Source organism: Sceloporus undulatus, chromosome 1 (genome assembly GCF_019175285.1).
Source record: "Sceloporus undulatus isolate JIND9_A2432 ecotype Alabama chromosome 1, SceUnd_v1.1, whole genome shotgun sequence".
Classification (NCBI taxonomy): Eukaryota; Metazoa; Chordata; class Lepidosauria; order Squamata; family Phrynosomatidae; genus Sceloporus; species Sceloporus undulatus.
This window is the reverse complement of record NC_056522.1, coordinates 350,065,862-350,089,313: the sequence shown is the minus strand read 5'-3', so window position 1 is coordinate 350,089,313 and position 23,452 is coordinate 350,065,862. Positions and strand designations below refer to the sequence as shown.

The 23,452-nt window shown below is 40.1% G+C and overlaps 1 protein-coding gene across 6 annotated transcripts in view; it reads left to right on the top strand.

The window, feature by feature from the left end:
- The window catches only part of PTPN21 (protein tyrosine phosphatase non-receptor type 21), a 99,322-nt gene that overhangs the window by 61,383 nt on the left and 14,487 nt on the right, over nucleotides 1-23,452 (top strand). Inside the window, exons 6-16 of one of the 6 annotated variants that reach the window (XM_042445075.1) lie at nucleotides 175-245; nucleotides 1,722-1,809; nucleotides 3,523-3,611; nucleotides 4,131-4,218; nucleotides 5,149-5,228; nucleotides 7,958-8,059; nucleotides 9,201-9,261; nucleotides 11,933-12,020; nucleotides 13,565-15,033; nucleotides 19,626-19,766; nucleotides 21,630-21,851. In XM_042445075.1, coding sequence (XP_042301009.1) covers nucleotides 175-245; nucleotides 1,722-1,809; nucleotides 3,523-3,611; nucleotides 4,131-4,218; nucleotides 5,149-5,228; nucleotides 7,958-8,059; nucleotides 9,201-9,261; nucleotides 11,933-12,020; nucleotides 13,565-15,033; nucleotides 19,626-19,766; nucleotides 21,630-21,851 — 2,499 coding nt within the window. Of the gene's footprint in view, nucleotides 1-174; nucleotides 246-1,721; nucleotides 1,810-3,522; nucleotides 3,612-4,130; nucleotides 4,219-5,148; nucleotides 5,229-7,957; nucleotides 8,060-9,200; nucleotides 9,262-11,929; nucleotides 12,021-13,564; nucleotides 15,034-19,625; nucleotides 19,767-21,629; nucleotides 21,852-23,452 lie in introns of all 6 variants that reach the window. The other 5 variants (XM_042445065.1, XM_042445083.1, XM_042445100.1 and 2 more) reach the window with 5 other exon arrangements.

Below are 23,452 nucleotides of genomic sequence, written 5' to 3'. Positions count from 1 at the left end.
GAAGGAACTCTTCTAAAACATGGCCACATAGCTCGAAAACCTCACAAAAAACTATCCTGGGAAGTTGTGTATAAACTGGTCCCTGATAATTTTGTGCATATATTACTATGTGTTACCTTTTAAATTGCTAATTTATATGGGAATGAGGCTCATAGCTTCTGTTTGATTCTTCAGGGTTGGTTACAAGATGAAAAGATCCTGGAAGAAGCAACCCAGAAAGTGGCCTTACTCCATCAGAAGTACAGGTAATAGATCTGAACTTGTGACATTGTTTCTGATCTGAATGTTGTTGATGAGCACCTGTTTGTGTTGTAAAATGGGTACATTCCTAATATTTGGATTGGTGCAGACGTAACACTTGTTCTGTGCTAAGCTTGATGATCATATCAGGAAGCAGCTTTGAATAACACAAATATTTCTTTCTTTAAGAGTAGCAGAAACCAGGGATGAAGAATATGTAGACCTCTCACATATGTTACTGAACTTCTATTTTGCTCCAGTAGAGCATTTCCATTATATTCCATCATCCAGGTTTAGGATTGCCAGATTGGATCTGGGATAGGCTTCCTGTAGGTTTAATCGTTGACAGATCTTGGAGCAGAAGAAGATACTGTAAGTGGGATGAATGTACCTGTTCTCCCCAAGCCTCCAGACCTCAATTTTCAGCCACAGCTGTCCCCTCTCAATACAGCTTTTTCCTTGCTGAGGGAGGCAGAAGGAGAAGACCAGAGGAGCACCCAGCCCTGTTTTTGTCACCAGAACCCTGCCTCCATTGGCAAGGCTATAGCCATGATGGGAAGGGATGGCTGTGGTTGAAAGTTTGGGTATGGAAGGAGGATTGTTTGTACCAAAAAAATCTATTCTGTGATTAAATACAGTATGTTTTGTTTTTATTAGGGTAAGCCTGTTTTGCACAAGGCAATGGGTTTTGTTCTAAAAACCTTCACAAACTTTTTGTTCCAGCAAAACAAACACACACCCTGAACAAAAAACTCCTATAAACTTTCCCATTTGGGAGAAAACAGTTGAAAATCTTTTTCTTGTACATAAGATTGAAATAGTCCAGTGGACACACACTGAAACACACTCCTTCCTCGGAGTGTAGTGGAGTCTCCTTCCTTGGAGGTCTTTAAGCAGAGGCTGGATGGCCATCTGTTGGGTATGCTTTGATGGCAGGGGGTTGGACTGGATGGCCCTTGTGGTCTCTTCCAACTCTATGATTTTATGATTCTGAGAAAGCAAGTGGAATCTCAATTCCTTATAATCTTCAATATTTCTGGTATTATTCCCACATGTGTTTACGATGGCCACATTTGACTCCGCTCGGCCACCTCCCTGGCCCAGTTCAAGAAGGAGCTGAAGACTTTCTTGTTCACACAAGCTTTCCCTGACACAGGCTCCAATTAGTCTCTCCCCCCCCCCACGTCAGCAGTGGCACGCTGGCCAGAATGTTTTAATGTATTGTTTTAATGTATTTGTTGTATATGATATTCATGTTGTACACCACCCTGGTTTATAGAAAGGCGGTATATAAATAAAATAATAATAATAATAATAATAATAATAATAATAATAATAATAATTATTATTATTGTCAACTTTTCATACTCTTTTTTCCTTGTTTGGAGAAGGATTACATATTTGCAGCAATAAAATATTGCACTCTGAATATTTTTATGTTAAGCTAGTTAGTAAACAGAATTACTTATTTGTTTTTGAAGGGGGCTCATGCCACCTGATGCAGAGATGTTATATATGCAAGAGGTTGAAAGAATGGAAGGTTATGGGGAAGAGAGCTTTCCTGCAAAGGTAAAATTAGATTTCATTCATGAATTTTATGAATTAGTTTACCATGAGAATGAACAACTATAACTGTGTATTTCTTTTTTCTTTCTTCATATTGAAATTTTGTTTTGAAACGTATATTCTAAGCTGATTTGGAGTGAGACACTCTGATGTGAAACTTACAAATGTAAAATACTATACCTGAACATTTCTGTTGCTTAGCAGAATTTTCAGATGTCCCACCAGAAGACATTTAAAATATTCAAGATTCTGTATTTGGCCAATTAGGTGAAGGCTTTTTTTGTAATACATTTTTATATTGCATTTATAATAAATATTAGCTATTTTGTTTACCTTTGGATATGAAGGCAGGTTAAATATGCAGATTATATGCTCTCACCATACCTACACATGTTCATGTGTATATATTAAAAAAACAGGTTATATATGCACGTGCATACATACATACATACATACATACTTTGCAATGTTGATATGACTATGGAGGCGAAACATGAGAGGTATCAACATATGAAGAAACACTATTATTATTGATCTTCACATTCTTTTGGAAAGATGTCTTGATTGGACCAAATAAAAGGGGACTTTCAGCAGCACTTCTGCTCTTGTAGTAGTAAACAAAACCTCCAACAATGGGAACACGTAGAATAGGGATGGGCAACTGAAAACAAGGAAGGGGCTTTCCCCCTTTGTGAGCTGAAGTGTAGGTTATTTTAGCACATTGGAAGTGACATGATGTCACTTCTTGCTACCTCTTTGGCCATTTTTTGTCCATTTTGGAGAGGTTTGGGTGCCTGTGTGGTTAGGGAGAGCAAATCTGTTTTTTAAATGAAGTTTTGGGAGATTTGGAATGGTTTGGGAGCCAAAAGAAACCCCCAAAACAAAACCTATCCTAAAATCAGCCTGGGGATTTTTTTTTTAATGAGGGGGGATCTGGGGGGCATTGAGTAGTTCCTGAGAGGTCCCCAAGGGCTACATGTAGGGGTTGTAAGGGTTGCATATCATCCACAGCATTCCCTCCCCTGCAACTTAAAAAAGATTTCCTACACTATCTAGAGAATGTTAGACAGTTCATATTCTGGCTGATCTGAAGGAAAAAGGAGGACACTTTAATGACTTTATTTTTCAATGTTGTAAACTTCTGTATTCTTTTACTGATTCCATGTGTTGGGGAGGAGTCAACAACAAATCGATTCACTTGACTGGGAAACATTACCCTCATCGATGACATCAAGTTTATAAATGATCTCTGTTTGAATAATATCATCTGTGTGATCAGATTAGGAAGACTTGTGTTCACTCTGGGATCATTTCCTTTTCACTCAGCGGTGCAGTCAAACCTCAATCCAAACTACACTGTTTCATAATCATCCTCTACTACAAATCCCATCTAGTTACCCTCAGGGTTTCAAACTGCAGGAAAAGTCATCCAGAGGTCTTCAAGTTTGCTACTACAATCTTAAAAGCTCAAAATTAAAGTAATAAATTTGTGGTTCTTTGGATTTAATGTAAACTGATTCAACAAAATAGATTTGTAGGCTTATGGTTTGGAGTGAAAATAAAAAAGGTTGTCATCAAAAACAAAAAATACATCAATGTGCAATTTAGGTAATTTTTTCAACATAATGAAACATTTATCTAGCAGTAGTAGAATAGTTGTACCTCTGTTGGGAAAAAATATCTCAAGTTATTTCATTATCTTTGCTTACTATCCAGGATAGCCAAGGAAGTGACATTTTCATTGGAGCTTGTCTTGATGGAATTTTTGTGAAGCACAAAAATGGCCGACCTCCTGTCATATTTAGGTAAATTTATTTCCCAAATACAGTGGCATTTTCAAACACGTGTTTTCTTGTATGCATTTGCAAGAACCTGAAAGTGTACAAACAGAACATATTTCTCATGTTGAAAGTGCACAGAACAGAGCATGACCATAGGACAGGGGAATAATAGAGTTCCCCCCCCAAAAAAAAATTCGAGGATATTGCCATACAGTTTACTTGAGATGCCTGCTTCTAGTGCATTCATTATTTTCATGCAATGATTATTATTTAAATGTCTTTGCTCTATAAGGTGTGGTGTCTTGTTGTTCATTTAGCTGTTATGATTCTGTATCCGGTTGGAAACATGTGACAAAAGCAGCCAACTAAATAAATAGACAACTCAAGTGGAAGTAAAAGAAGCAGATGAGAATTTCTGCAAATATACAGGAAATATTACGGCAAATGCATATTCTCTTTTGCCTGCATGCAATTACAGTGCAATAATTTATGAGGCCTTGAGAATTTGTGTCTTTCCTACTTCTCTCCCCACTCGTTGTGTAGGTGGCATGACATTGCTAACATGTCCCACAACAAGTCCTTTTTTGCACTAGAGCTGGCAAATAAAGAAGAGACTATCCAATTCCAAACTGTAAGTGAGTGAGCTTTTACTCTTAAAATGATTTTGTATAAGGTATTTCCACAGAATTGTTTATGTGACATTTCAAAGAGAATATTTTTAATTTGTGTTTTCTCATATTGGGTGAGAACTTGCATTGTCAGATAATGTAACATGATGGAGCTCCGTCACCACAGTTATATCTGTGGATGCAACCACAACAAAAAAAAAAAACCACTATTTTTGCAACCTGGAAGCACCCTCACCAAAGTGTTTCTGATGTGCTGGTGATTAGCCCTTGGGGTCCTGCCACAACTGCTTATTCCAAGGCACCTTGAGACTAAGATAACCCTGCAGATATCATTTCCCAGCTCCTCAGAAATGCTTTGGTTAGGGTGCTGCCAGTCTTCATAGATAGGGTTTTGAGGTCACCTTTGGTTATTCACTACTGTGAATGTGAATCCCCAGCAGTTATGAATTCAAAATTCCAGCTTACATTTCTTGTAACTGCTGAGCAGGATGGCAGTCATATCTTTAAATTAGATAAGTATCAGTCAACCCATTTCATATACCACACTCACAGGCCTGTTGTGTCATGAAAATTTTTTGTCCATATGTTCTTGACATTTATTCAATACTTCATCATTTATTTATGAATATCATGAAGTGCAATAGCTTGAATATGTGGAATGAAGAAGCATACATTTTTAAATTCCCTTTGGAGATAACTCTATTCCATGTACTGCAGGTACTTCTGTCTTTGGAAAGTTGATTTTTTAATGAAAATGTCCACATTGCTGTATGTGTGATAGGTTTTCATGGCCCTATCCAGTGGATGGGATAGCTGGGCTCCTCTTTGCTGGTTTCCTAATCAGCATAATAGGAAATTGATGTCAACAGACAGTGGCTCTCACCTGACCACCTATCCAGCTTTGTCTTACATATATCTCTTTTATTCAACAGGAAGACATGGAGACGGCAAAATATGTGTGGAGAATGTGTGTGGCCAGGCACAAATTTTATAGACTAAATAAATGTAGCCTGTAAGTACTGCACCAGTCACTACAGAGTCATTTCATATGCATTCTAACTTTGTATTTTGTAATTTCCTAGTAGGGCATCTTAGGTGCATTATCCTGAGATTGGAACATGTCTACCTTGGAAAGAATTTGGCAAAGAGGAGCCCCATATGAGGCCACAGAATTCTTCATCTTGGTACAGAATCTGAGAATAATGACTCAGATCCAAAGAACATGAGTGGTAGGCAAAGTATATACAGTCAACCCTCCTTATCCACGGATTCAAGCATCCACAGCTTGAAAATATTCCAAAAAAGTATAAATTCCAAATAGCAAACCTTGAGTTTCCATTTTATATAAGGGATACCATTTTACTATTCCATTGTATTTAATGGGACTTGAGAATCCATGGATTTTGTTATCCGTGGGGAGATCCTGGATCCCAGCAAATAACAAGGGCCCATTGTATTAGTACTTTTTGGCACTCTTGTTCAAAAGATAATGTTCCCGCTATGCAGTAGTACAGTGTCACAGGGGATGCATCAGAGTATAAGACAAAGTGAGTAAGGAAGATAAAGTCTGTAATATATATTCTGTTAGAACATGTTGTTAATGCCACGTTATACAAGAAAACTTGTGCAGATGAAGAAACTTTGGAAACAGTGGTCACTTTTCTTACATAGTGCTCTTCTACTAAGATGGCAATAGACCTTCTGTAAGTAGAAGAGGTTCCATCAGCGGAAGGACATCCTCAGATTTAACCCATCAAAATCATCCAGCAAGGCCACTACAAATACAGCCTATGAGGCTCCCAAAATATTTAAATTTCTGACTTTATATTATTTGAATTGTATAAAAGAAGAAAATAATGATGGCAGTGGTTTTGATTCTGATTTGGCAGATTCTGATTTGGCAGGTACACTGTCTGTAGTTCACAACCTCAGTACAAAGTGTTGTTTCTGGAGTGGATAAGATTCATTGATCTAAATTTACTCTTTAGGCTCTTTGTTTTAGACAGTGGAGCTAATTGTACTGATTTTAGATATCTAAGAGTTGCCTCTCCACAGGTTGAGAACAGTGAAAAAATAACTCTCCTTCTTTCTACTAGGGGGTGGATTACTGGAAACATATTCTCCAGTTTCAGGGATAGGTAGAAATTAGATCACTAGATCATTGCCAATTGCTCAGTATGAGATTTTGGCCCAAGTTTCTATTATTTTTTTTAACCATCAGCCACAACAGACGTCTTCCCCTGAACTTAAGTCTGTTATTGAAACAGGTCTTAAAACTCACACTTACCTGGGAATATGTCTCATTGAACATGGTGGAACTAGCTTCTGAACTGTTGTGCATAGGACTGCACTGTTAAATGCAGATTTGTACTAATAAAGGCAAGTCACATTAGCATATGTCTAATGAGGTGCAATAAATAATTGGTTCTGCTCCTTTGCAGCTAGCTTCATCCACTGAGCTTTCTTGTCCTCAGATTCTAGTTAAAAACAAAGTAGGTCCCACAAACTGGACCAGCTTGAGATGGTGATTTTGTTTACGTCCCACTATAATTTCTGTTATCATCTGTTATCATAAATAAATAAATAACTTGTGAAGGAACCACATGCAAGTGTAGTATACAATAGATGGGCTGAAGAGAGATTAAGTCAAAGGTCAGCAATCTAAAATCTTATCAGATAATGGAACAAGTGAAGCTCATGTCATAGGAAGCAGTTCCATTTTGCTTCCATGGGCTATTAACTGTGCTGATTTGGTTAACTTCTGTCCCTCATTGCTTCCATAAGTTCCTTGATTTAAGTGTCCTGAGGCAGAGAGTCATAGCCCCGAGTAACCTTTGATTTTCATATCATTTCCCAGGAATATTGAATTATTAATGTAAAGTGGTTCTTAATTTTGTATAGTGAGCACAGTGCACTTACTGTTTAGTGATACTGTGGTATCAGAAGTATATAGTCAGCCCTCGGTATCCACAAATTCTGCAACCATGGATTCAAACATCCATGGCTTGAAAATATGTATTTTAAAAAATCCAGATGAAATTGGGTATGTTCAAGGTGGTATGGCCGTAAACATATTTTTTAAAAAATCCCACAAGAAAATAATCCAAAAAACAAACTTTGATTTTGCCATTTGATATAAGGGACACCATTTTACTATGCCATTGTATATGGTACTTGCGCATTCACAGATTTTGGCATCCATGGGAAGTCCTGGAACCAAACTCCAGCAGGTACCAAGGGCCCACTGTACAATGTTGAAACATTAACTTCATCCCTCAAAACAAGTCCGTAGCCAAACCAAACATTGCACTTCCTGGGACTCATGAGATATGGTGCTGTGGAGCACACCATAGTGAATTTTTGTATAGTTTTGTGTGTCTTTTGGTTTATTTAACATGGCTAACATTTTTTCTTTAGCTGTGTGGATTAGAACTTATATTTATAAAACAGCAGCAGGGAATCTTGCCTAACTCATGCCTGCTGGCCAAAAATAAAAGCTATCTCAGAAACCACTTCTGTTGCATCCCTGTCATAGACTAACAGAAACTTTCTATGGAATCAGGTTTATGTTTTCATTTTGTAGTAGAAGAGGGGCTGGGTGGTCATGACCATAAAGAAAGAACACCCTTCAAAAGCCCACTGGAAGATGGACTGCAATGTCTCCTCTTGTAACCAACATCCTTTCTTTTTCAATGTGCTATTTCATTGCCTCCATTTTGTCTGCATGTACCTTGTCTTTAGAGACTCCCCAGACTCTCCGCCTGAGGAAGGCTCTCAGAAATCTTTCCTCATTCTTTCCTTTCCACGCTTTCCAATCCTTTCTCGTCCTTCTCTACCCAAAGGGTGAGCCAGAAAACATTCTCTTTCTTTCCTTCTGTGTTCTTTGCATGCCAGGTACTTGTACTATTTCCATATGTACTTGAGGCAGGGCTGCCTTTTACCAATTTTGACCAGAGGTTGGAAAAGTTACTCTTTTGGACTATAACTTCCAGAATTGCCCAATCAACGTCACTATAATGATCCAAAAAAATAACATTTCCAAGCTCAGACTTTGAAATTGTGTTATTAAATGCAGTCATAGCATTGGGAATTGGGCTTCAGAAGTAGAACACTGTTATTTGCCTGTTGAATACGTGAGCAATTCACCTTGACATTTTGTTTCAAGACAAATGTATCTAAGTGCTAAGCATGTTCAGGTCAACATTTTAGGCAGGTGGAAGAGGCAACAACATTTGAGATACTGCAGAAATAAGTGGCAAAGTGCTTCAGAGTTTGTGTGGATGGGTCTCATCTAGGTCGCAGTTCCCTCTGCACTACCATGCAACATCATTATGCTCTACTATTCATTATGTTCTACAGTGCAGGCCAGTCTTAATGCCACCTGTGGCTATGCCTGAGCTGAAATGGAAAGCCGCCTCTTGATGTGCTTAGTCAATGGCATCCAAAAAGAAAAAAAGGAGAAAAATGTGCTTGAAAATCTACCAGTTGTGGTCAGACAAATGCTTGTTTTGTTGAGAGTTAGAAATCAAGCTAGGCATACTATTTATGGTACAAGCAATTCTTGCAGGATTTTGTTGGTGGCTAAATAAAACACTACAACTCTCACTGCCATAGTTGAGTACATTTCTGGAAATCCAGACTGTTCCCTCTCTTAACTCCTGATGTCATTGTAATACATGCAGTGTATTCTGCTGGTGAAGAAGGAATGTTAAAAGGTGTGGCATTGTCCTTGATTTGCTTGTGCACGTGTGTGAAAGTGTGTGCAGATGTGTGCACATTTTCTCCCCTGTGGTCTACTACCTTTGTTTATAATGGTATCGGCTCGTGAAATAGCCATCTTTTTAAGTGTTTGAAATGCTAAATTTTGTCTAAGGATGCATTTGTTGGACAATTTATTTCTAATTAAACTTGCATGTGATTCCACTTTCACTTATATCACTGCAAAATACGTATTTTTACTTTATCATTTCTTTTTGTTTTGTAGACAAGCTCATACGGTGACAGTCAATCCAGTTAGGAGGCGATCATCGTCCAGGTTGTCTCTGGTAAGGTCTTTGGTTCTAAAGTGCTTCTTACTTTTTTATTTATTTGTTTTTAAAGTTATATATTAATGTGAGCAAGCTTGCCCCTTAAACAAAATGAGCACTGTAGATCTAAGTTATTGAGACTACAAATGGTCAGTTGTGTATATATCTTTAGCTTCTTAATCATTCTTTAATTGGACTACAGGTTCAAGTTGATAGAACAATTATTTCTGTCACTTCCATGAATGAAGAGATTATAGTTTCTTTCTTAATCATTCCTAACTTCATTTATGGCAGGCAGTCCACCCTCCTAAAAAGAATACTGAAACAATTGCTCTGTACCACATCTGAAGAAATGCATTTATCTTCATGAAAGCACATGCTAAAATAAAAACCAGTTAATATCACAGATGTTGCTACATTCCTCTGCCCCCCCCCCCAATTCCTTCTTCTTATGCTGCAAGAGGCTAGCATTGCAACTTGTTTCAGAACTAAGGGCCCAAACAGACAGGCCAAAAAAAGCTGCTTTGGATCACTTTGGAGGTGTGCTGTTTAAATACTGCATGCATCCTAAGATGCTGGAAGCTGTGCCAAAGCTACATACCTCCAAAGTCACCCAAAGCAGCTTTATTTTGGCCTGTCTGTTTGGGTCTTAAGTTAATGTGTACATGGAGGCCCAGTCTACAACATTTTACAGAGGGGCTGTTTATCTAGAAGTTTCCTGAAGATTTTAACAGCATGTAAGAAATTGTACTGTCTTGTCTATAGAATGGATGCTTTAGCTGCACCCAAAATAAATAGAAAAATGTTTCTCAGTTGTGTTCTTACAATTGTCTTTGAACTGTGTTGCAATAGTGAGTCAACCTCTTCAATTAAATTACTGTAATACAATTATAATTTGAGAGAAGTTCCTGAGAATGAAGTTTGCACCATGTGAATGCCAGATTTTGCAACACTATCCTATGCTATGCAAATTAAGTACAGTATGTTAAACATCCTTTCTTAACTGTATGGTGTCACACAGTTTTAATATATGCATATTTGTAATATTAGCACTTTTAACATGCTGAAGCATGTTAGCATTCTCTGAATACTAATGGTCAGAAAACATGTGTTCTGTTGGCCACTGTGGGAACAGAATGTAGACTACACAAACATTTGTTCTGCTCCATCACAGTTTTTATTCTTTTTCTTCTATCCATGTTCATGCCTTCATTTTGCCAAGGGAGGAGTGTAGCAAGGGAGAAGAACTTGCCTAATGCAACATACTAAACTTAATGAAAGAGCGTAGATCCTTACTTATGAATCAGACTACAGTGGCTGTTTCCAGTTTTGCAACTGAGTTTGACCATGGGTGAGGAGAATTGGTACCCATGTTTTGAGGGTCTGAAGAAAAAACTTGGAACTGACTGTGGTGATTACTGCATCTTGTTGTATTATATTTATTTAGATGGAGAAAGGAAGATAAGCAAATCTTGAAAAGCGTTCATTTGGCTACAAGTCCTCGAAACCTCAAGCTAGCAAAGGAGTTGTGTTCCAAAAGCTAACCTTTTTGAACCCTGTCATTATATTCAAAACATTATAAGAGCCACAATAGGTGGTCTGGCACTCTTTTTACACAGTGGTCAAATCAGTTGCCTATGGAAATCCTACATGATAGTGGAGTATCACATTTGGCAGATAGGTTTAAAATCAGTACTTAACAGAAATTCAGTACTGGAGAGACTACTAGTAGGAACCCTAGTAGGGGAAAAAGCCATCATCAGTGCCAACTTGCTTCACTGCAACCCCTGTTTCTGGAAGGTTAATTCCTTGTGTAAGACTTAGCCTCCTTCTCCCAGATGCTTTTTCTGAAGAGGACACAGCCCACATCTTTTCCCCCAAATCATGCAAACTGTGTCTCAGCATCCAACCATCCCTCATTAGTTTCTTCCTCATGAGAAGTGTGGGGCACTGTAGTAATTTTTTTTTTATGACAGAATGAGAATTCCTTGTTAAGAGCCAGGAGCTGGCTGCTGAAGGTTTATTGGCTTAATGTATGTTTTAAAAATATTTTTTAAATTATCGTTTTTACAGTATTTGTTGATGGATTTTAATATATATTGGTTTTATATGTTCTTTTAACTGATGTTATGTGTTGTATTATTTGTTATTAGAGAGAGGCAGGTTATTATGTTTTATTAGGGAGAGACGGGTAAGAAATAATAATAATAATAATAATAATAATAATAATAATAATAATAATACTGATTGATACTGCCAATCAGCTGTTTGACAACTGTCACACCCTCTGCCCCCTTGACCTCCACAGATGGACCAGATGATTAAAAAAGAATGGTGCAATTGTAAAATTGTTCATATTCAGTTGTGCACTGCCCTTAGCTAATCAAAATCTGTTTGTAATTGCTTGTCAAAATGCAGGCTTCTCAGCTGAGCATTTGTTTGTATGTAGAGCAGAGTTTGGATGTGAACATAGACACACCAATACCTCTCCAACCCTGAAAGATATCCTGGCAGATTTTATTTGCTATGTATCATTGCACCTCCTGCCTTGTGGTCAGAGGTACTAAGATCTTTTTTAAAAGCACTGCAGGCAGATTGGCATCCCAAATATCTGAACTGGGTTAAAGATTTAGGATCTTTTGTTATCAAGTGTATACTTCCACTTACTTCAACAATATTTTTATAGCAGTCCAAGCCACAACCTTATATGATGGCACCAGCTCCACCTCAGTTACACTACAATGGACACTTCACAGAACCATATACATCTTCACAAGGTAAATATTCAGTTTGTTCAGAGACTGAAAGATTTCTTTCTGCTAATGTATTATAAAGGGCTTTTGTTGGGGATAGGAGGTACATTCTCCAAAACTGGATATGGTTTAGAAGAACCTTGAGAATCCTTTTTGTCTATTGGCTATTAATCCTGTTTTAAGGGGGGGGGGGAGAATTTGGGACATAATGTTGTGAATGTGGATATTGTGAGCCGTTTTGATTGTCTCATCACAGAAAAGCGGGATAAAAATAAAAGTATTATTATTATTATTATTATTATTATTATTATTATGAAGTAAATTTGACCCAGTCAGCTTCTGGATGCAGCCTATGTGAGTACCCTTCATGTAGTAGTAAAGGGCCAAGCCTGACTATACCAGTCACTGGCTGCTTTCCCTTCTAGCCCAGTCTTCTCTGTTTTAGCTGAGACTGACTGTCTAGAATCTCAAGCCAAAGTTTTTCCCATCCAGAGCTTAATGGTCTCTATAACCATGACATTTTGTTCTGTGTTTTCATTATAACTGTGAGCCTACTCTTGAAAATAGAAGTAACTTGCTGAACAGAAGGAAGAAAACTTGACTGACGAGCCTTCACCTTCGCCCGCGGCTCTCATTTCCTCTAAAGTAACCTGGGAGCTGTGTTAGAGTTGGGCAGAGCCAGAGGCAATTTAGGGAGGTTCAAAACCTGCTCCTTCTACCTTACTTACCCCTTTAGCAGTTAGGCTTGAAAAAAATCTCTTGTTGAGGCTTTTCTTATTGTTACAAAAAGCATTTGATCTGCTCTTCATCTGAAAAAGCTCCTAGAGAGAGGTAATGAGGGAGGGAATTATCCTTCCCTGTTCAGCTCTGAGCTTCCCCCACCACCACTTCCTGCACTGCAGTTATACTTGAAAAAAGGCTCATTGATAAAGCTGTGTTCCTGAGTGCATGGAAGCTCCTGGTCACATTCAGGCATGAAAGAATTTCCCATTCACATTCAAAATGTCCCTGCTCAAATTGGGAGAGTCCGAAGCAGAGCAGGCAGGAACCTTGTGGAACTGCTATGCAAGTGTATCTCCTTTTCCCCATTTGAAAGCCTACATAAGAGATGTTTCTAATGTTAATACATAAGAACTTCCTTTCTCCTGGGTTTGATCATTGGCACATCTAGGCCAAATCGGTTGCCTGTGTTTTGCAGTGACTCTCCAGGGTTTTAGGCAGAATTTGTTCTTAGCCTTGCCTTGAGATCCCTGGTGCCTCTTACCCAAAAATTAACCAGGCCCATACCTTCCAAAACTAGCTGAGGTGTGTTCCAGCTGGTAAAGGGTTAAATACCTTTTGGTGTGTTTATTGTGCCAGGCTCAAATAAGATATTTAGTACTTAAAATATTGTGTTATTGACAGTGAACTTGTCAGGGTTTTATTTGTTGACCCAAAAAGTTCTGTTTGTAATTCAGAATTACATTGGTGAGGTAGAGGGCTCATGCTTCAAAAACAGCCATTGTGGATTTTTGTTTTTGTTTTTACTGTTTCTGGATAGTAAATGGGTGATCTCACATGTATTTCAGATAATCTCTATGGGAATAACCAGAATGGCTATTACTGCCATTCACAGACCAGCCTGGATAGAGCACCACATGACTATAATGGCAGAATCCGCAATGGCAGTGTCTATAGCGCTCACAGCACAAGCTCCTTGAATAACCCACAGCACTATATGCAGCCATCGCCTATGTCCTCCAACCCAAGCATTACTGGCAGTGATGTCCTCAGACCTGATTACATCCCATCACACCGGCACAGTGCCCTTGTACCACCTTCTTATCGGCCTACCCCAGATTATGAGACTGTCATGAAGCAGCTTAACCGGGGAATGATACATTCAGACAAGCAGAGTCATTCCATGAGAAACCTCAATATTGGCAATTCTTATGCGTACAGTAGGCCCGATGCCATGGTATACAGCCAGCCTGAAATCCGAGAGCATGCAAATTTCACTTCCCCTCACTCTGGGCACTATCCATTTAATTTAAATTATAGTTTCCATAGCCAATCCCCTTATCCCTATCCTGCTGAAAGGCGTCTAGTAGTTGGAGCAGTGAGTGTTCCCGAACTGACAAATGTTCAATTGCAGGCACAAGATTATCCTGCACCAAATATCATGAAAACTCAAGTATATCGCCCTCCTCCCCCTTATCCTTATCCTAGGCCAGCCAACAGCACCCCAGACCTGTCCCGACACCTCTATATCAGCAGTAGCAATCCTGACCTCATCACCCGACGGGTCCATCACTCAGTCCAGACATTTCAGGAAGACAGCTTGCCAGTTGCACATTCCCTCCAGGAAGTGAGCGAGCCTTTGACATCAGCCCGGCATGCTCAGTTGCAGAAGAGGAACAGTATTGAAATAGCTGGTCTGGCCCACAGCTTTGAGGCTATGAGGATGAAAGAGAGGACCATGTCAGCCTCAGCTGCAGATGTAGCCCTGACAAAAGTGGTCCCTGCTGGATCCCAGCCCACTGTTTTCTTGGAAAGAACAAAGCAAGAGGAAAATGAGGAACAAGAAGAAAATGTGAATTATGGGCATAAGAAGTCTCTTTCAGATGCCACTATGCTGATTCATAGCAGTGAGGAAGAGGAGGATCTTGAAGAAGAGAGCAAGATTAATCCAGCCCTCTCTCCATTCATTGATGGTAAATCCCAGCTTCCTTCTGTCATTGGTTGTTACCCTCCTGAATCCTTATTGAACTATCCTTACAGTTCTGTTGCTCCATCTCCTGGTCCTTTACATATCCATGAACCCAAGCTGCATATTACAGAGAGTGAGAGGCGGGTGAAAGATGTGAGCCCCACCCAAATCATGGTTGACACTCAAGTACAGAGAAGAGGTGATGGGATGTTGACTCCATCTGTGTCTGAATCCGATCTAACAATGTCTGCGAGGTACAGAGTGCGGAAGGATTCTGTAAAGAAGAGGCCTGTATCTGAACTACTTTCAGGGAAGAAGAATGTAGTAGAAGGGCTACCTCCTTTAGGGGTGAGTTTTGCTGCAGAATTTTCCTCTTCTGTTTCTGTGTTGTATCATAAAAGCCTCTTACCAGAATCAGTCAAAGGACCCAAAAGCATTACAATACTGGCATCCTGTTGGTTAGTCTCAGCTAGAGTTTTTGCTTCTGTACACACAAGAATTTTAAAAATATCTATGAAATCAGAGCTGGTAGGTTTATGATTCTCTTCCAGCTTTGTCTTTCAAGAAAGAAATTGGCAATGTGAAAATTGGCCCTAAGAAAAACTAGTCAAGTTCAGAGATTTTTTAAATTAATGAACAGTATAAACACAATTGAAACTGTTCCAATAATTAAATATTTTTATAATTTTTTTCATTTTTTGTCCATGTTTTCTCTCATATTGTATTCTTCCCTTTCTTCTACTTACAGTTGATTCTGATTTACATTACCTTCTCAAATGAATTCTTTTGACTTACAGAAATTTTTGCCCCCCTTTTTTGATCACTTTAGCTTGTTTTATTCTGTTAGCAGCTGCTAGCTAACAAAGACTGCAGTTCTGTACTTTCTTACATGTGATTACTATTGAATTCAGTTGGGCAGATGGAAAAGGGTATCCAGAAATATGATTCTAGGAATTCATACTGTTGCCAGTTTTCTTCAAAGCAGTTGATATTAACACTTGCTGAATTTGTCCTGGAACATGTCGATACCTAGATTTTTACTTTAGTCACAATTGTGTTGAAAAATGGTTCCTCAGATGGGATAGATGTGGGCAAAATTGCTTTCAATTTTGTTTTTCTAGAATATTCTAGAAGATCTATTGTGTTGCCTTACCTAGATCTTACTTTATGAGATGGGGTGGAAATATTGTAATACAATAATAAATACATTCACCCCTCCATATTTGCAGCTTTGACTTTTACGGATTTGATTATTAATGGATTTTATTAATACGTTCTCTCTAGGAATATCTAGGTCCTCCAGCGCAACTCTTATGGTCAACTTTAACCAAAAGTCACACTAAAGGGCCTAGAGAGATTGCACTAGGCATTTGTAGCTCCTCCAGCGCAATTCTAGGGACAATATCTGGCAGATGTTGACTATAGAGTTGCACTGGAGGACCTAGAGATTTTTAGAGAGGAGATTTCTAGAGAGGTGTTCTCTCAGGTAAAAACATAGTGTTTTTGTTATTTACTGTTTTTCCACATTCATTGGGGTCCTTTGACCCTAACCTCAGAGAACATGGAGGGACTAGTGTAATAAAGATACTCACAGGACAGGGTTTCGTTTTCATTGGTAATGATTTGAAGGATTGCATTAATTGAGCATTAGCTTCATGGGTGTGTTAAGTGAGCTACGTTAACTACAAAATCCTATGTCCCCCTCAAAAGATATGCTACATTTTGTAATTTTAAAAAGTACAGCGCACCTGCATCATATGTAGGTGCGCTATACGCGGATTCCAGCATACACTGGAAGCCGCGCCAGTAAGGCTTCTCCCACGCCCTGGAAGAAACAATGGGGTGCGTGCCACGGGAGCGAGCCCCATTAATTCTAATGGTGCTTAAATTTACACACTTTTTCCCTTAAGCGGCGGGGTCCGGAACGGATCCTGGCGTAAGGGAAAGGCCAACTGTATTTTCTAGAATGAATCCTAAATTTTGTAAGTGCCACTGTAAATGTGTTCTTGACATGTCCAACTGAGTTCCCTAATGAATACCTGAAGAGATCAACACTATGCTTTTTCATTTATATCCATTATATGCGAGCATGCCTTAAGCTGGAAGCCCATGCTGGAAGAAGTCTCGGCGCACCAGCCCCATTGCTTCTAATGGGGCTTGAGCATATGCATTTCCCCCCTTATGTGGGGGGTGGGTGGGTCTGGAACAGATCCTCCACATAAGGGAAAGGCGCACTGTACCATATAACAGGTGTAGACCCAAAACCCCAGAAGGGTCTTTGGATGATTAGCATGGACTTCTGTCTCCTAGCTATTCAACAGTTACAACAACAGAATGATTTCTGTCTACCTGGTTTCCCAGAGTAATATTACTGAAAGAAAAAAAGGCTTCATGTAACAAGAGATGGGTTTTTGTGTGGAAGTCTTACCCTGGATCAGAATTCTTAAAATTATAAGTGTATATCTTTTGTGTCATGGCTCCAGTTGCTGCCCTGGTGGTGCAGTGGTTAAATGCTGGTACTGCAGCCACAATGTTGTACGTTCGATCCTAAAGGAGGGCTCCAAGGTCCACTCAGCCTTCCATCCTTTTGTAGGTTGGTAAAATAAGTATTCAGCTTGTTCACTGATAAGCGGTATAGAAATGTACTTTCTATTGCTATTGCTATTGATGGATGACAAGGTTGTTGCAGTAGTGTCACTGGGGGTACAAGGAGTGCGGGCCACATCGGGTGACACCTCATCTTTCTGCCTCCCATGGGCATTGTTTTGGCCTGCTCAGGGCCTCCTCTGCACCCTACGGAAGCTCCTCGGGCCCACACTGGTGCCCTGCCAGGCCTCAGAGGATCTCCTTGAGCCCGCGGTGACTCTCCCCGAGCCTGGGTGGGTGCTCCCCGGGCCTGGGTGGGCACTCCTCAGGCCCACACTGGCACTGCCCAGGCCTGCAGGGGTGTAGCTGTAGCCCTCACGGACATTCTTTGAGCCGCCAATTTCCAGAAAGCCCACTGGAAGTCTGGAGCTGGAAGTCTCGCCCATTCAAGAAGTCCCGCCCTCCGCACCAGGTGTCACCCATTGCAGGGACACCACTGGGTTGTTGTGTGCCTTCAAGTCGTTTCCAGCTTTTCATGGAGTTTTCTTGGCAAGATTTGTTCAGAGGAGGTTTGCCATTGCCTTCCCCTGAGGCTGAGAGAGTGTGACTTACCCAGCATCTCCTTGTGGGCTTCATGGCCAAACTGGGAATCAAATCCTAGTTTCCAGCGACGTAGTCCAATACTCAAACCACTGTGCCACATGGTTCTAGGAGAGGGGAAAGAGAAAAGTAGATTCTGTAACCCTAAATTCTACATGCCCTTGCTGTACAGAATAGTGCCTGGATTGTCATCACCGTATAGTGACAATCTTTATCTTGTCTGACTATTACAGACTGTAGACTGAGTACCATCCTGGTGCATTGTGATACACATCCAATACAGCACATGGTGTAGCCAGTGGTGTCACTAGGGCAGGGGTGCAACCACACCAGGTGACAACCCAGAAGAGGAGTGACATTCAGTTGGGCCCTCTTTCCACTTCAGTGTAGAGGGGCAAATGCACTCCCTTCACGTCTGCTGTGTCGCCACGTTTTCTCCCTGGGGAGGAAGCCCAGCAACAAAGCAGGAGGGGTGAAAGTACACCCTTCCCAGGTGACACCCAAGCTATTGACACCACCGGGTGTAGCTGTTAATCTTTACCAACATCTGTTGTCCCACAGGACTCTTAGCCCTGTCTAAAGGACCCCTGGTGGCGCAGTGGTTAAATGCCTGTACTGCAGCCATTCGCTCAAAACCACAAGGTTGCGAGTTCAAGACCAGCAAAAGGGCCTAAGCTCGACTCAGGCTTGCATCCTTCCGAGGTCGCTAAAATGAGTACCCAGACTGTTGGGGGCAAATTAGCTTACTTGCTAATTAGCTTGCTTGCTGTTCACTGCTATGATCTTTGGAATAGCGGTATATAAATAAAACAAATTATTATTATTATCATTATTATTATTATCACTATTATTATTATTAATAGGTTCTTTCCCCTACAGGTGTTTTTGCTTGCCTTTACATGAATGGCCTGAAGGCCCCAGATCTCATTTGATCTTGAAAGTTAAGCAGGGTCAGCCCTGTTTAGTACTTAGATGGAAGACCAATACATGTACCAGGTTCTATAGGCTATTTCTGAGGAAGGAACTGACAAAACCACCTCTGAATATTCCTTGCCTAAGAAAACCCTATGAAACTTATGGGAGTTGCCATAAGTTGACAGATGATTTGAAGGCACATACACACATTGGTGTTTAAAAGAAATGTAAAATGTATTTAACTTGATGCTAGTATGATTTTGGGGGGGCATGTTTTTAATTGTATTGTTCTTTTAATTTGTGAGCTGCTTTGAGTCCCAATTTTGGGACAAAGTGGGATACTATTACTATTACTACTACTACTTGTACTGATCAGATATTCTCAGATTTGCCTTCCTTGAAGAATAGTTATGTGAATGACAGGGTGAGATATTTGTCTGTCAGACTTGGAGGAAGAGCAAGATAAAAGCAAACTGCTGGGAATCCATGGAATTTAAGTGACTTCTTGGATGCCAGACTACAGCTGTCCTACTCTATTTTTATACTATTACCTGCAGTTATTTCCCAATGTCCATTGAGTCTTTCATGCTGCTAAGGTCTGTTTATCATTCCTGTGAAGATTCTAAAGTTTGAAAAGGTGGAATGAAGAAAAGCAAGATGGAAGGAATGTTGCTTTGCTACTGCAGTCTCTATAAGATGATGTTAGCTAGGGAAGCCATTGGTGTGCCTTTTTTCCTGCTTGCAAAAGAAGAGCTGCTTCTCTTTTCCAGCTCAGTCTCCTCACATCTCATCTGACTTAGGCTGCTACTGCATTATGTTATAAGGGTCCCTTATTCCAGCAGGTCATGAAAAAAACCAGAGCTGAAGCCAAAAAAATAGGACCCTTGAAGTTAGCTGCTCTCAATGGACTGACGTTATCTCGGCTGCCACTGCCAGATGAAGGAAAGGAGGAACCCACCAGAGCTACGAATGATGAACGGGTTGGTTTCATGTTTTCTCTCAGCTGTGTATTTGAAATTTATATTCACTTTCCACGATTAAATAATCTTGGGTTCCCTAGAGATAAGTTTTATTTGAGCAAAGACACCAAGATTTGGTCACCACTCTATCAAGCTTATAGGAAAAATTCCACACCATTTACCATTTTTGATGCTTGTTTTTTCTCAGTACAATCTTGTATTTTATGTTATACTTGACCCTTAAAAATTACACATCAAGCCTTATTGAGCAAAAAGGTGGCACTGAAATGGGTATATATCTACCCTGCAGTGTGTACCCCTACCTGCAAAAGTAAATTGAATGGCTGGACTCTCTCTGGTGGCATCTCTTGACTTTGGGATTGCCTCCATGCCTCATTAAGTTTGGGAGGCCAGTATAAAGCTCCTAGGCTACATCCTCTGTCATGCAAACAAAGTCTGTCTTTGTACCCCAGCCCCATCAGTCTGCTCCAGAAGATTCCCTGGTCATCCAGAGTAGGTCTGAGGAACATATTGAATCCTGCAGAGATGAGGAAACAGGTTCATCAGCAATGTTTGTTGAAGACAGCATTTTCCCAGTCTTCTTTGGCTGGCATCCTATTAGTGGGATAGACAGGTATATGTTTATTTGGGAATTAGTAGAGGTTGATATTCTTTCCCACTCTCTGTAGCAACTGAAGTCCCCACCCCCCACCCCGCATTGCCAGATACAGGATGACTGCATTATCCATTGAGATCTCCAGAGGACTATGGTGGATCTCAGTAGATGGTGTAATAAATCTGTATCTGGCTACGGGGACATGGCCTGATGCTTCTCCGATCCCACCTTGCTGTCTTCCATCCATGGAATGGCAACAGAGGAAGGCTGCAGTGGCTAAAAGGTGAGACTGGAGAGAGGCTGCTGAGTGGACAGATGTAGTTCTGCAAGTGGAACTATTGCACTGTGCTTTACATAATCTTGGCCCTTATTTTATTTGCAAATTATTTTTGGATTGGATGCTAAATATCACTTGTTATTTTATAATTGTTCTGTGTTGCAAGCTGCTGTGAGGCCTAGCTCAAGTCAAAAGGCAGGAATAAGAACTGTTTAAATAAAGTCAATACTAATAAATGCCTGGGATGTGGTATCTAAGGTTTTTTAAAAAAAACTTTTTCAAGGATTTAAATCCCACTTTTCTCCCACAATGGCATTCAAGGTGAGTTACAGTAATTTAAAAAGAAGTAAAAACATTGATTACAAAAGTAAAAAAATAGTTAAATATCATTAATATTAAAACATAAATTAAAAACACTTCGGGCTGAAACAGATCGGCAGTAAGCCCTGACTTGGAGGCAGTACGGGGGTGTGGCGTTTAGATGACGCATACCCTGACACCGCTCCCAAGCCGATATCACGGTGCCCACCCAAACAGATGGCAGGCAGCACTGTGGTGCTCCAGCCATGTGGCGTTCAGATGCCACATACCGCAGGAGTGAAGAAGAGCCACCTTTTCAGTGCAAAAGTGTGGCTTTTTCCGCCTCCAAAAGGAGCAGCATTTTGCTGCTTCTTTTTGGTCTCGAAAAATGCCGGTTCAGCGCCACAGTGTGCAGTTGCCACAGCCCCAATCCAGAGCTCAAAGGGGCAGTGTCAACCTGCTGCTTTAGGGCCATCTGTACCCATAGTTAAAACCATAGGGCCTATAGTTAAAACCAATTAAAAAAACCATAAAGCATTAACAGCACAACAGAAGTCAAATGTATCCAACAAACACTTATTATTAAATTATAGTCCTTTATAGATTTGGACAGGAGGAGGGAGAGAGAGAAAAGAGAAATGTTTGCATGTTTGTGTAAAATGGTCTGTTCATACTCTTTTCCTGTTTCTAGTGTAAAGGTTTGGAACAACGGCTAGATCAAGGAATGGTGTTTACTGAATATGAGCGTATTCAAAAGAAAAGGCTTGTAGATGGTGACTGTTCCATAGCCCGTCTGCCAGAAAATGCAGAACGGAACAGATTCCAAGATGTACTTCCGTATGATGATACCAGAGTCGAGCTGGTCCCTACAAAAGAAAATAATACAGGTTATATCAACGCTTCCCATATTAAGGTGAGACCAGGGGGAGTGTTTTATTGAATGATCCTTCCAACTATTGTCTTTTTTTTTTAATAGATTTGGTTGTATGAAAAATGGACCAGGCCATACTTTTTTTTTACAGCTAGCTAATCATGCTAAAGGTGGTGTAGAATGCAAGTGCAGAAAAATGTTATTTTTCCTAATAGACACAAAGAAGTTCGTTCATATAGAATATTTAATTTGAATTGGCATGCATGAGCAGAAAGGAATCAGAACAAAGCCCGAGACTGATGCATTTCCCATTCCCCTATTCTCTTTTTGGATAAATGATAGAAAGAATAAATCAGTATTCAGTCACATTTTGCCTAGTTGTTGCTATTTCATGGTTTCATGTTGTTTCTAACTTAAGACAACCCTGTCACAAACCTATCGTGTGGTTTTCTGGGGCTGAGAGTATGTGATTTGCCCAGGATCACTCAATGGGTTTACATGGCCGAATGAAGAATTGAAATGGTCTCCAGATTTGTAGTCAAATGCTCAAACCACTACACTGCACCAGGAGTCATGGTTTAGCTAAACGATACACAGTTGGTAAACAAACTAGTCACATGCCTTGGACCAGTTAAATGGCTTTTTTAATAACTAAACTTGAATTTTCACCCATAACTGGTGGTTGATATCATCATCATAATTGTGACCGTTATTGTTATTATTATTATACTTATATTCCGCCCTATATCTGAAGATCTCAAGGTGGCTTTCAAGAAAATCAATTTAAAACAATAAATGATAATATGTAACAAGGAGGAATTGCACAAAGTACAACTTTATAAAGGTTTGTTCTTTTTCCTGGCTGTATGGGAGGGTGTCGAGAAAGACATTGTAGTCTGGCACATTTCATAGTCTGCTTTCTTCTTCTTCTTCTTCTTCTTCTTCTTCTTCTTCTTCTTCTTCTTCTTCACCTTTATTTATAAAGCGCTGTAAATTTACACAGCGCTGTACATACAATCTTTTTAATTGGACGGTTCCCTGCCCTCAGGCTTACAATCTAAAAAGACACGACACAAAGGGAGTGGTGTTGGGGAAGGGGCCTCTCTAGTAGGATAAAACATATAAAATACATAGCAATATAGGAAATGATTCAATAAAACAGGCAATAAAAGAACATCAAATAGCAAGTGACAATTATGCAATGACTGGGAACGCTGTCCTGAACAGGATGGTCTTCAACTCCGTTTTGAAGCTGGTTAAAGAAGTGATGGCTCTTGCTTGTGGGGGAAGAAGGTTCCAGGAGTGAGGGGCAGCGAGTGAAAAGGGGTGAATCCGAGATGGGGCAGAGGAAATCCTGGGCTGAGACAGCAGACCTTGACTACCAGAATGGAGGGCCCTAGTGGGAAGGTGAGGGGAAATAAGGTCTGATAAGTAAGGAGGGGCCAGTCCATGGAGGGCTTTAAATGTCGACAGCAGGAGCTTATACTGAATGCGGAAAGGGAGGGGGAGCCAGTGAAGGGATGCCAACACAGGAGAGATATGGTCACAGCGGTGGGTGGATGTGATAATGCGAGCAGCTGAATGCTGGACAGAAATTAAAGGACGGAGGTGAGAGAGAGGAAGCCCTGCCAGAAGGATGTTAC